Here is a 14022-nt window from a genome sequence, read left to right on the forward strand (position 1 = left end):
GAATTTCTAGAGGCGAAGAATATAATCATTGAAACAAGAAACGCAGTGATGAGTTTCAATGACTGGACGTAGCCAAAAAGTGAATTCATGATTTGGAAGACTGACTTAAAGAAATTGCACAGAATATAAAAGTGAAAAAAAGAGATGTCAAGTATATTAAAGAGAGGTTAAAAAACATGGTGGACAGAGTGAGACGGTCCATCATATATTTAATCAGAATTGTAGAAGGAGATAAGAGAATATTATTTAATAATCTCCCTATTATTTATTTCAAACTTTTCAACCTTAGAAATAACACTGTGAGGTACATTTTTTTTTTATGCACAAAGTTTTGTCTTCATTTCAAATTGTTTTCTTAGGAAAGATTCCTAGAAGTTGAATTAAGGTGTCAAAGGCAACTAAAGGCCCTTAATTCACACGGTAAAACCACTTTACACTTGCATAGTTATATGAATTTTCTGGCCACCCATAGTATATAAAAATGACTTTGCCAAAAATTGTATATGATTATTGCTTTAATTTTTCTGGTAGCAATTTTATAATTGTCTGCTTGTCTGATACGTGAAAAAAAAGATATGTTCAAATTTGACCATGAATCCATTAGCCATACCACTGCCAACTCCCTCGTGGTCCAGTGTCACATGCTGGTTACTGCTAAACTCCACCTCTTCAGTGGGAGCTCTTCCAGAGACAACAGTAGTTTCAGGAATAGGCAGAAACACTTCTGCTAGCAAGGTGGTACCACTGTGTCCAACTGTTTCATATACCTGAAATTGAGGAAGGGAACAGCCAAATAAAAACAGCAGTAAAGGGTGCTCACTCCCAGATAATGAGTACATTTTCCTGTGCTGGTCACTGTTCTAGTCAAAAGCACCCATCTCAGAGTGGAAAGTTGAGTTGTGTTGCTATGGTCTCCATGGAGACCAGGTTATACCCTATTTATGGTCACGTTGTTGGCACCCTGTCCTCTTGCCTGGCCTAATCTCCTGGGGTAGAGAGGTTAATCAAATTATCAGGTGACTGCAATTGTTTCTATGTCAAACTAATACACAGTAGTTTGGAGAATGGGCTTCCTCTTTCTCCTGGTTCAGATTATTTCAGAGAGAAACGCCATCAGGTTGAAAGGTGGGACAATATGGACACGCCACTAGATGGTTCATTATCTGCACCAACCTCAAAGTCAATAGGAAACGCACCATACCTAGAAGTACTCTAGGGTATCAGGTTCAAATCTGTTATTTGGTAAATCTCTCAAAGTTCTTTCCTTCAAGACCTCATTTTATTTGTTAGTTGCTGAAATCCTATCCAGCTTCTTCTCAGGCCTTCTCCCAAAATGGAGCTAACTTGACCACCTGTAGCTCTGATACTAATTACTGTGGTGTGTCTTACTGTAATGCCATCACCATGAGATGAAGGACCCATTGCCAGGGCAACCACAGATTATGAATACACAATACAGTCTCAGTAGGACCCTCTGCTTCCCCTGTATTCTTGGGTCATTTCTTTTGTGGTAAAAGATAAAATATTCCACAGGTCTGCTGGCTTCCTTTCTATGTTTTATTCTTTCTTCCCATGAGGCCTCTCTGGCTGGTACACATTTCTCTAAAATGCAGATTTTACTCTTTTATTTCTACAAATTAAGTACTCCTGTTTTTCTTCTTATGCAATAGAGTTCCCTCTGATTAATACTTTCCATTTACCACCTGCATGCACAAAAATGACACTACGGAGCCTCTCTGCCTACCCTCCTCGTATCCCGGCATGTGATATGAATTCTTGTCCAAGGATGAGGATGAGGATGGATTTGTACTGGGCTGCTATCCTGGCTTCATCTCCCTGGTATCTACCAGCTCACATTTGCAAGATGGCCGATTGAGCTTTGAGGGGCTACTGGGGCAAAGACAAAGCAGAGACTGCATAGGAACTGAACTCAAAACCCCAGACTTAGTACCACTGTGAGGTATTCTAACAGGCTGGATGCACCAGGAAACCTGTGATTGTTCAGGGCTTACCTCTGCCTAATTCAGGGGCTCAGCAGGAAGCCCATGAGTGGCACATTTTAGCCACGCTTTCCAAGTTCATCTTTATCAGTAGATAGGTGATATTTTTTTTCCTTATTAAAAAGATCTTTTAGGGAAAATTTCAAATATATGTAATCTTAGAAGAAGAATATACCATGGACCCATCACCTACCTAGCTTCAATTACCATTAACTTATGGCCAATCTGGTTTTATCTACACTCTCAACAATTTGACTCTCCACCAGTATTTTGAACTCAGACATCATTTTACTGTAAATGTTTCAATATGTATCTCTAAAAGAGAAGGATATAAAAAGGCATAATTACAATACTGTTATCACAGCAATTCCTTAATAATGTCAAATATCAGTAAGTTTCAAATGCTCTTTAGAGTCTCAAAAAATTACTTTGAATTAACATCACAATTTATTCCATACGTTGCAATTGATTGGTATGTCTCTCAAGGCTCTATTAATTTATAGGTGATCCCCCTCTCTTTTTACATTTTTTAACACTTTTTCTCTATATTTTTATTGGCTCAGAACTCCAGTGGAGAAAGGAGGGCCATTTTTTTTGCTTACCTCAACCTCTCATAAGAGCCTGCCAGTTTTATAATATCACAGACCTTAAAGAACATGTAGCAGGTTGTTGTTTATTGCACAGGAGACCTTGGTTTGACCTGTTCAGTTATGGACTCACCGGCATCAAGTTTCAGTCTGAGAAAATGGTGGGTTTTTCTTTAAAATTTTTTGTACTTCCCCCCAAATTTTAATTAACTGAGACATTCCTTTGTATGAAGCCGTCTGTTATCTCGTTTAAACTTAACCACAATCCTATGAAGGACGGTTTGTGGTAAAGATTAAGCGCGATAACAGACCCAGCAATTCTAGATTATGGATGTGTGTGGCTCGACAAAGGGGAGAAACTTCCCCTAGTCCCTCATCTCTTAAGTCACAAAGCTGCGATTTGAATCTACAACTGTTTCACTTCAAAACTCGTACACTTTTTCTTACATCTTCCTCATTGGTCAAGGAAAATCAGAAAGGTGATTAAACAATTAAGAAACCTTTTAAAGCCGTAACCATGATCCATAAAGTATAATTACTTTAGATAGATTGGTGAGAAATAATGACTGAAAGATAATTTAAAATCTGAATGAAAGAACCACAAAACATGGAAGTGCTATAAAAACAATGGCTACAATCAAAGGTTAAAGGATCACCTTAGCATGGGCCATCGTGATCAAAAGACCACCGAACTCTTCCTGTCTCTGACTTCCTCTCAGACCCTCAAGGGGCTTGCTTGGTCTCTCAGCAAGGCGAGGGTGCACTGCCCACTTCGCGCAGGGGCTTTACCTCCCTGGAAGGTGCCCCTGCTGTACTGGACACTGAGTGAGACCTGCCACATGCCTACCCATACTTACTTAGGTGCCACCACCTTTCCCTATGATTTCCCTGTGGGAATGTTTATTCCCTCTATTGAAATTCGTTGTTTATGCATCATTTGTCTTACTGGATGGTGAGATTCCTGAAAGTAGGGATCTTGTTTGATTTCCCTTTGACTGCTCAGTACCTACCATCTGTGAATTAATATATTTAGATGGGAGCAGGTTAACTCCCGTTTTTTTTTTTTTTTCTGATTTTTTGGACAAAATTTATTTATTTACTTATTTTTACAGAAGAGACTATTTAGAATGAGAACAAATCACAACGAAGTATAAATTTTAAAAGCTGGCAAATGCTATAAACTCACAAAATCCAGAAAAATAACACTACAATCCATTTTAGAACATTTCGTCACCCTGAAAAAACTCTCATACCCGCTAGCAGTTATTTCCCTTTTTACCTCCCCTTCCCGACAGCCCTAGGCAACCACAAATATACTCTGTCTCTGTAGATCTGCCTATTCTGGACATTTTAAGTAAATGGACTCATACACCTTGTGATTCTTTGTAACTGACTTCTTTCACTTAGCTTTCATTCTTAATGCTTTAAAGAATCAGCCATGTTGTACCATGTATCAGTACTTTGTTCTTTTTTATTGCCAAATAATATTCCATTGTATGGCTATGTCACATTTTACTTGATGGGTATTTGGGTTGTTTCCACTTTTTGACTATTATGAATAATGCTTGTATGAACGATCAACATCATTATCCATCAAGGAAATGCAAAGCAAAACCACACTGAGATACTATTTCACACCCACAAGGAGGGCTGCAATCAAAAAGGCAAATGAAAACAAGTGTGGCAAGGATGTGGAGAAAATGGAAACTCACACACTGCTGGTGGGAATGTAAAATAATGCAGCCACTTTGGAAAGCAATCTGCAGTTCCTCAAAAGGTTAAACATAGAACGGTTAATAGAAGTAAGTTGTTAGATGATAAATCCATGGAATGGAACTGTTTTCTTCTCTGAACAGCTGGTAGACTTGGGTGTAGTACGGCTCTCAGATTTTTTTACCTGACTTGTTTTACTCCCCACATGACTGTCAGCTCCTCCCACAGCCTGCAGAGGGCAGTGTGGTGGACAGGACAGGGCAGCCTTGTGGTTCAACTGGTCTGGGACTGAATCCTGACATTGCAACTTACTAGCTGTGCTGTGTGACCTTGGGCATGACATTCCCCTCACTTTTGCTCTCATTGTAAAATGAGGATGTTACCCAAAGCTCAGCAGGAAGGCAGTGGTGCAGTTTAGCTGAGATGGATGAAAAGCCTCTTTCCCTCTGTATGAGCTCAATAAATGTTTCTTCCTTCTTTGTTTGGGCATACAGTTGACAACAAGCATGTGCATTTTTATAATACTTTGAAGTTTACAAAGGTCTTTCATAAACATGATAACATTTCCCAAATATCTCATTAAATCTTGTTGGCCAATTGATTTTATTCAGCTTTATGACAAAATAATTTCTTTTATTTAACTTAAATTTTAACTTGTAAGAATGTCTTTTCAAGACACACAATTTTTTTTCAAGGAAGACATTAAGTTTCTGAGGCCTTATAGGAATTTTATGGCATATTCCATATTTATAATTAAATCATCTGTATTTCTAGGAACCCAAAGGCAAGGAGGTGAAAAACAAACTACATTAAGCCTTAAATGCTTTAAACAAATCAGGAGCTAATAAAACCCTTCAAGTTAAGGCAATAGAAACCATACCAACAGTCAGAAAATACCATTTATGCTGGTAAAATGCTTTACAAGATGACATAAATGCAGTATTTAGTATTTAGTTAAATCTTGCCTGACTTTGTGTCTTTCTTAACCACTCCTATGACTAATGAATTCCCAAACAGCCCAACACCCAGGGCAACTAAATCAGGGTGTGAAACACATCTAAAAATAAAAACAAATCCAAATATTTTTCAGATTCCTTATATCCCCTTCCATAATAGAATTCAGTGTTTGTTTACTCAGCTGCACAGGACAAAATTTCTATATTATCTGACTCCAGTGGCTTTGCAAAAACATCCCTGCTAGACTTTAATAGTTTATCAAGTATTATATTGTGGAAGGACCTTAAGAGATGCCTCTGAGCTTCTGTTTTGATTTTTAATTCCTTGTGGATGTGCTGTGCTGGTCACCACGGTTAATGATGCCCAATAAAACATGCAGTTACTACATGAAGGGCATTTCTGGTAGATGTCAGTGGAAGGGTCTGTTTCCCCGTCTCCAGAAACACATTCCTGTCTAGTGTCAGAGAGGAAATGAATTGGAGAATCTTGGTGCTGAGTCTGTAGGACAGAGGCAACTACAGACTCTGGGGAAATGGAGGGTTTGCTGATTGGGACTACTGTCTCAGAAGGTAATAATCAACTTTTTTTTTTTAAATAAGGAAAAATGGATACCATCCCACAAAGCCAAAAAAAAAAAAAAAAAATCCAAAAATTTCCTAAACTTTTTACCCTACCTTTTAAAGGTAGCCAGTTGACGTTAGTAAACTTTGTAAAATAAGAATTTCTTTTATTTAAATTAAACTTTAACATGTAAGATCTGTCTTTTCAAGACACCCTAATTTTTTAAATAGCAGTTCTATTTAATGCTAGGATGAAATGCTATTTTTTTTTTTTTTTTTTTTGGTGATACGCGGGCCTCTCCCGCTGCGGAGCACAGGCTCCAGACGCGCAGGCTCAGCGGCCATGGCTCACGGGCCCAGCCGCTCCGTGGCACGTGGGATCCTCCCAGACCGGGGCTCGAACCTGCGTCCCCTGCATCGGCAGGCAGACTCTCAACCACTGCGCCACCAGGGAAGCCCAGAAATGCTATTTTTAAAAATCAGAAAATGGGCACTTTGGGCTTTATAGGTATTTGCAAATCACTTTTTGTATAATTAAGTTTAATTTTCATTTTCTTTCTAAGTCAGGGGTTCTCAGCCTCAGCACTGTTGACATTTGGGGCTGAACAATCCTTTGTTGCAGTATACTGTGCTGTACATTGTAAGATGTTTAGCAGCATCCCTGGCCTCGACTTATTAGAGGTGCCAGTAGCTCCTCACCACTTGTGATCATTAAAATGTCTCCAGACATTGCCAAAAGGCACCCCCCGGGGGGGGGCGGGCAACATAATCTCCATTGAGAAGCACTGCTCTAAGCAAAATGAGTGTTTGTGTGTGTGTGTTTGAAGGTGGAATGTTAATGAAGAAACAAGACAGGAAATATAATTTATGTTCAACTGTTCAAAAATTCCTGTTGTATAAAGCAAGGCAGCATTGAATTCAGAATAGCAATTAGATCAACTGCTACCAAATTGGAACTATTTATGTGATTCTTATTAACTTCTCCTGCATTTGGAATGGTGTTTGCTTTAACTCAACACTCTGGTGCAAATTTACCTGCTAACAGTATTTAGAACTGTATAGATAAGACAAACCTTAGAAATGTAGGGGCGTTAAGTTTAGATAAAAAAGAATCCATCGTGAAGTAGTCTATACTGCATGGTCTTAAGTCATGTTTCTCCTATTTTAAAACCTAAACAAAACAAAGCAAAACAAAACACAGCAGTTTTGTATTTTGCACATGGTGGTGTTGGATTTGGTATAAGTGGCTGCCCTGTAATCTCAGCCACCGGTGATGTTATCATCCAGTCTGTTAATTGTCTCTTGGTTGATGTCCCCATTTCCCTTCAGTGTTGGATCGAACCTTCCTTACTCTTGTGCCCACAGACTCCCTTCCTTCACTGAAAAGGCTGTGGGCATTGGAGGTGAACCCCCTTACGGCCAGCCTTCCACCCCCTCCCTTGTGTCATCACTTTTGACTCAAAGGACCATGCTATTCTGTCTTGATCCCACCCCTCCCAGTATCCTGTGGCATTCCTTCCCTCAACACTCCCACCCTCTTTCCTTCCCTTCTCCCACCCACTCCCCCTACAACTTTCCTTTTTATTTTCCAAGTCATCAATGTTTTCTGGACTGGCTGCTTTTCCCACAGCTGACAACTGTGCTCCAGTCAACTACACCCTAAAGTAAACCATGGTCCCCTTTCAGACCCCTGATCCAGTTCCCTCCTTCCTTTCCCTGCCAAGCTTCTGGGAGGGAGTCTCCTTTTGGTATCTTTATTTTCTCTCCCCCTGTCCCAGTGAGCTACAGGAGGGTTATCAAGGACACTTCTCCAAATAGGATTGGTTTTCCCACTTGGAGAGTGCAATTCTGCAGAAGAGCCAGGGAAATCAGGAGAGGCTCTGGGAAGGGAAACGCGAGTTATTGCCAACTTGGTAAACAGAAAAGTTCCCGATCTCAATCCGCATGCCAGGAATATGAAAGCTCAACAGGATTGCTTCATAAGGAAAAAATAATAATGCTAAGATATTTCAAAGCCACCCAGCAGTATTACACAACAGCTGTTAGTTTTGGGGAGTCAAGAAGATGAATATGGGGTGATATTATAGATGTGAATGATAAGGAAGTGAAGGTCATTATCACAAAGCTTTTTTTTTTCTAAATCAAACTTCTTTTTTGTGAAAACACCAAGCATTTATCTTGGAATGACCTCAGAAGCCAGACCTTTTCAAGATCTTTCTGGAAGGGCTCTGGTCCCATTCCAGCTCCCATCCTGTGAAGTCCCATCTCACCCTTCCCTTGGGGCCAACTTTGATTCCTTTTCTTTTTACTCCCTCTAGTCAAACCATCATCAAGTCCCGTCAGTCCTTCTTTCAAGGCTGCAGTGTTGCTCTAATTAATTCCTTCCTCCCATTTCTGCTGTGAGGCCCAACCCCATCCCCTCACTCCTGGCTTTCTGGGCCAGGCTGTGGACTTCTCTTCTTCTTTGTAGGGCTGCCCTGGCATTCCTGTCTCAAGCCTGGCTAGGAAACACTGAGCCTTGTGGTTCAAAACATGCAAGAAGTCAAACATCACAGTCAACACTGTTCCCTTCAATAGTCCTGTGTATCGTACTGCACTGAGCGTTGCTTCTTTGTAGTTGTCTCTCTCGCATCTCCTAGCTGGATTTAAAGCTCCCTGAGACAGGGCCGTGTATACCTCCCTTTATACATGGCTTCCAATGCTCCACTACACTCCTGGCTCAGCATCAGACCCTCAGCTGGCTCTCAACAGTTAAGCCACATTCAGGGCTTGGTTGTTGAGTCATCAACTGATGCATTATAGTTCTGACAATCTTGGAACATTTTCTGAAACACATTACCCTCTAAAGAAATCTGATAGCACTGGCATAAACAGATGCCTTTAAGATGATTTTTCTTATCCTCCTAAAGTTGCCAGTAATCCTTGAACCTTCCCTAATTCAAAACTTGCAGTTATATGGAAAATTTCCAAATGACACAGTACTATTCCTAGACAGTCAAAATACAATATCCTCTAAATTAATTTCATCTATAACCACTACTCAATTATAAAAAATTAGGCCATTGAGCCATTATGATATGTAATTTGATCAGTTATCAAATCTTTATGGATAGTTTAAGAACTTACCCAAGACTCCTTTAATTTGTAATTTTTTAAAGAAGATGACATGATTTAGCTCTTAAGGCCAAGATAATAGCTTACAAGTATATTCTTAATATTGTAGGATAAAGTTTTGTTTTTTTATTTAAAAATTCATTTCATAATATTTTAGAGAATACCCTTTTCACATTACTTTATAAAATTATTTTGATTGTAATATCCATAGCAAGTTAATATTCAATAGAGCCAATGGGAGATAGTATAGGAGGCTTCCTTTATGTTTTAGAATATATGTGAAATAAAGTCTTGGTACATTAGTGGAAGGTGGAGGATGTCTTTCCTACATGGTAATTCAGAACAGTTAGAATGGCCCAGAGTGGGAGAGGGCTTCACAGACTGGCCAGGTGGTCTGAGCTCTCACCAACCAACAGGGATGCAGACTGGACACCCGGATGCCAGGGCCTTCTCTCCTGTCCTTCGCATTAGCTTCAGTGTGGGAGGGTCTCTTTCAGAGGCCCGCAGTCCTTCCTACCTGCCATGTTCTGTCTGCTGCTCTCCCTGGCCTCCCTCTAGCTCTCTATCTGATCTTCTCACGTGAATCTCGGTCTTCCTCAACATCAGTTTTTCCTCTGCAGGGGAGGAAGGGGAGGAGTCAAGGATGAATCTCAAACGAGGGGGCAAACTCTGCGTAGCTGAAATCTTTGCTATTCTGTGGATGTGGGACAGGTAAGACTCTTAAGGGCCCCCAGCAACCTCCCATGGTGAAGAGCAGGTGACAGCAAAGCATCGAGCTGGCTTTTGGAGTTTGTGTTTATTTACTTTCTCCATCAAGTTTTATTCTTCACTTAGACAGTTTTCCCTGTGCAGTTAAGTCTTGCTTTAAACTGTAGCTTAAGCACACACAAGTGTGCAGGACCAAGGCAGGAGGGTTCATGTGGGAAGCAGTAAGGATGTGGGGCTTCAGAACCAGCAGGGTGTGACCCTCCACCCAAAGGCATTTGCATTTTAAATGTTCCAAAGCCCTTCGCCATGCAAACAGAAAGACACTGCCTTCAGCCTCTGCACTTCAGAGAATCTCTGGCTAAGAAAGGCCTCTCGTGGTACAAAGAATACCAGATTTTCTAATTTCAACAAATCTGAAATGGGATTGTCTTTGGATCCATGGTGCCTCGTAGTTAAGTGACTCAAATAATGGTGCCTCTCACAGGGAGAGATGATGGGATGAAATCCAGTCAGCAGGATCTCAGAGCCCCTCAGATACAACTTTGCTAAGGGACAGAGGAAGAGGAGCCCTCCACGTAGGCAGTCAGGCTCAGCAGGGGCTCCAGGGGAGCGGGGGTGCACAGTCGGCGTGGACCTGCCACCACGGGCAGGGTCTAACAAGTACCAGGCAAGCCCACCAGCCATCCACTTGGAGGTGCCCTCAGCTTCCCTTCCCAGTGCAGAGCTGGGTGACTCTCTGCTCTCACCTTCAGGCACCATCACCCCATCATGCAGAAATGTAGAGATTATTTTCCCACAGATATTCGTAGGGAATTTTCAGGCTTAAGAAAAACTCACATTTTCACCAAATCTCCGCATTCAATCCCCTTTCTCATATCATTCTTTACTTTAACAAAATCTCCTTACTTTCTCCTCTCACCCATATTAAGTTGAGCAGCAAAGTAAGTTCGTTCTGTTTTTCTTAAGTTCCCAAATACATAGACATTTCCTTAAAAATCAGATGGGTTCTTGCAGAATTATATGAGTGACTGGACTAAGCCTAGCACTAAACTTTCCAGAAAAACATTTTTCAATTCTGTAGCTATCAGTGCTGTTATCAGCACAGCAAAGGAATTTGGCCTGAGTCATGATGCTAGGTGCTTTGTACATGAGGATCACCCTCAGCCCTCACCACCCCCAGATCAGGGATGAAAGGAGAAGGACAAAATTGCCACAGTCTCTGGAAAGCCCCAAACCCAGGTGGTTGACCTTGCGTGCCCAGTGCTGACCGGTTCAGGGTCACCATCTCATTTCTTGGCATCCCTACTTCATTCTGAGCATTTCTACTGTGCTTCCTTCCCACTGTCAAAATAACCCCCTATCTTAGCTGTTTCAAACTTCCTCTATGAGTTTTAGAAGGTTTTCAACTACCTGAGTCTAGACAGGGGTTGATATTCAAAACGTTGAACAGTACTCACAGCCAAGTGCTAACCAATCACAAGAGCTGTTACTGTACAAGGGAACAGAGTCCCGGAGGCATTAACCTTGTTCAGACATACCCTTTAACTGGTCCACTGTAAGAAGGTCCAGAGGGTCTTGGAAGTGGGGTCTATGTGGCCAGGGTGGCATTTTGGGGGTCCAGGATGGAAACTCTTTGCTATTCAGTAGAGAAGTATTTAAATATTTTAATAATTACATAGCTGTAATTGTATCTGCAGACTTAATGTCAATTACAATCAGTAGGTAGTGGCAGCCTGGAGTACAGTGTTGAGAAGGATTCTGAAGTTATATCCAGGCTCAGTGGGGGAAAATAGGGCATGATCAATTGTCATTTCTGGCAAGGGTGGTGGATAAGAATGAGAAATTTCTGCACAAGTGGTGGATGAGGATTAGTGATTTCTGCATGGGTGGTAGATGGCAAACAAAGGCACCTGTGCCACATATTTGCAAGCCTAAGTAACATGCCTATTAGTATCATAAAAGAGAATCTGTCAGCATCATAAGAGAGGTTTCACCATAAGAACAGCAAGCCTAAGACACTGTAGTAGATTGAATCGTGTCCTCTAAAACTTCATGTCCACCTGGAACCACAGAATGTGACCTTATTTGGAAATAGGGTGTTTCCAGGTGTAATTAGTTAAAGATCCAGATGAGTGTATACTGGATTAGGGTGGGTCCTAAATCCAAGGAGAGTGTCCTTGTAAGAGACCAAAAAGGACACACAGACAAGAGAAGGCCATGTGTAGATGGAAGCAGAGATGGGAGTGATGCTACCACAAGCCAAGGAACACCTGGAGTCACCAGGAGCTGAAGAGGCAGGAAAGGTTCTTCTCTAGAGCTTTTGGAGGGAGCACAGCCCCACTGACACCTTGATTTCAGACTTCAGGGCCTCCAAAACAGTGAGAGAAAAAATGGCTGTTGTCTTAAGTCACCAGGTTTGTGGTGCTTCATTATGGCAGCCTTAGGAAACTAAAACAGACACAAATAAATATATTGCTAATGGTCGCATTTAGGCTAGTGGGGAGCTTTATTTATTTTGGGGGATCCTAGCACCTGTATCCCAACCCCCCATTATAACCACCTGTGATTATAGAAGTTGATTTCTCTGGTATATTATGCTAGGATCTTGGTACAGCGTGACGTTGAAGTTCTCTGATGAATGAGCCAGAGACCTCTCTACCGTCCCCCATCCTCCCTCATCCCCCCACCTCGTCTAGAGACACACACTTGAGCACTGTGGCCAGTTACTCTGCCAGCATTTCTAGGAGCCAAGTGGGGTAACAGATCTTTTCTGCCAAGACCTTAAGACGTGCCCAGGAAGAGCTGACCTTCTGTTCCCCTTGAGAATCTATCAGGACACCAGCATAGCCAATGGATGATTTAAAACCATCTCGCACCTGTGATGACCAAAAATTCTTGGGACAGTGACTATAATTAAAATATGTACCTGAAGTGTTAAACTCTCCGGCCAGTTGAATATTTTCAAGTTGAAAATCTGTCCAAAGTGAACACGGAAGTCGGCCCCAAGTGGCCGACTGTCGGTCCTGGACACTTCCTTGTTGTTGAAGGTCACCTTTAAATACAGCGAGCGCCTCTTGACGTCCTCCCTTCGCAAGACCTCCACCCTGCAGAGTGAGACCATTCACTGGTGGGTCAGTATTCATTTACTAAGTATAACTGGAGTGTTTGACAAATGGTCACTGACCAGAATAAGATACACTGGAGCTGGAGCTTCAGTCCCTTTAGCCTTCATTGAACCAAGGCAGTCATAGGTCTTGCAGCGCTTAATATAATAAATAGTATGTGTGATATGAAATAAGAGGCCCTGAAAAGGCCACAGGGGATTTAGAACTGTGCTAAAGCATCACTGTGCTACGGTCTCCTTAATTATTTCAAACAACCCTTACATTTGTATCCCAAAGTTTAAAGTAAACAGAATTATATTATTTGTTAAATGGAGTCAGTTCAGACCATAAAGGCTAGTAGTGATTTATGTTTGGGGAGGATGTTTTAACCTATAAATATAATAGCATATTGTAGCAGTTGGGTCAACTCTGCTTTTCCAAGATCCAAGCTTTTTCTTAACATTTTCCAATGGTGAGTCACTGCTCACTGGCTGCAGGGGATTAAGAAATGTTCCTTATTGTTAAAGGTCATTTGAATCCCAGTAGAACATAGGAGGTATCCAGGCAAGCATAGTATTCTTTTTTTTTTTTTTAACATCTATATTGGAGTATAATTGCCTTACAATGGTGTGTTAGTTTCTGCTTTATGACAAAGTGAATCAGCTATACATATACATATATGCCCATATCTCCTCCCTCTTGCATCTCCCTCTCACCCTCCCTATCCCACCCCTCTAGGTGGTCACAAAGCACCGACCTGATCTCCCTATGCAATGCAGCTCCTTCCCACTAGCTATCTGTTTTACATTAGGTAGTGTATATAAGTCCATGCCACTCTCTCACTTCATCCCAGTTTACCCTTCACCCTCCCCGTATCCTCAAGTCCATTCTTTACATCTGTGTCTTTATTCCTGTCCTGCCCCTAGGTTCTTCAGAACCATTTTTTTTTGTTTTTTTGATTCCACATATATATGTTAGCATACGGTATTTCTTTTTCTCTTTCTGACTTACTTGACTCTGTATGACAGACTCTAGGTCCATCCACCTCAATAAGTCAATTTCATTTCTTTTTATGGCTGAGTAATATTACATTGTATATATGTGCCACATCTTCTTTATCCATTCATCTGTCGATGGACACTTACATTGCTTCCATGTCCTGGTGTAAATATTGCTGCAATGAACATTGCAGCATGTCTCTTTTTGAATTATGGCTTTCTCAGGGGATATGCCCAGTAGTGGGATTGCTGGGTCATATGGTAGTTCTATTTTTAGTTTT

General features: G+C 41.2%; 1 protein-coding gene and 1 long non-coding RNA gene across 15 annotated transcripts in view; one reads left to right on the top strand and one right to left on the bottom strand.

Moving 5' to 3' along the window:
• Nucleotides 1–14022, top strand: part of LOC113618934 (uncharacterized) — a 180923-nt gene that overhangs the window by 54131 nt on the left and 112770 nt on the right. The gene's annotated exons all lie outside the window — the stretch shown is intronic.
• The window catches only part of CC2D2A (coiled-coil and C2 domain containing 2A), a 150944-nt gene that overhangs the window by 48105 nt on the left and 88817 nt on the right, over nt 1–14022 (bottom strand). For all 13 annotated transcript variants that reach the window (XR_003432200.1, XR_003432201.1, XM_027103324.1 and 10 more), the window contains 2 exons: nt 12566–12743; nt 611–767 (listed from right to left, as the gene is read on the bottom strand). Coding sequence is in view for 11 of the 13 variants with exons in the window: in XM_027103324.1 (XP_026959125.1) it covers nt 611–767; nt 12566–12743 (335 nt within the window). In the remaining 2 variants the exon portion in view is untranslated. The remainder of the gene's footprint in view (nt 1–610; nt 768–12565; nt 12744–14022) is intronic.

This window comes from Aethalodelphis obliquidens, unplaced genomic scaffold (assembly GCF_003676395.1).
Source record: "Aethalodelphis obliquidens isolate GAN/ISIS:26980383/991018 unplaced genomic scaffold, ASM367639v1 scaffold6, whole genome shotgun sequence".
NCBI classification, from domain to species: domain Eukaryota; kingdom Metazoa; phylum Chordata; class Mammalia; order Artiodactyla; family Delphinidae; genus Aethalodelphis; species Aethalodelphis obliquidens.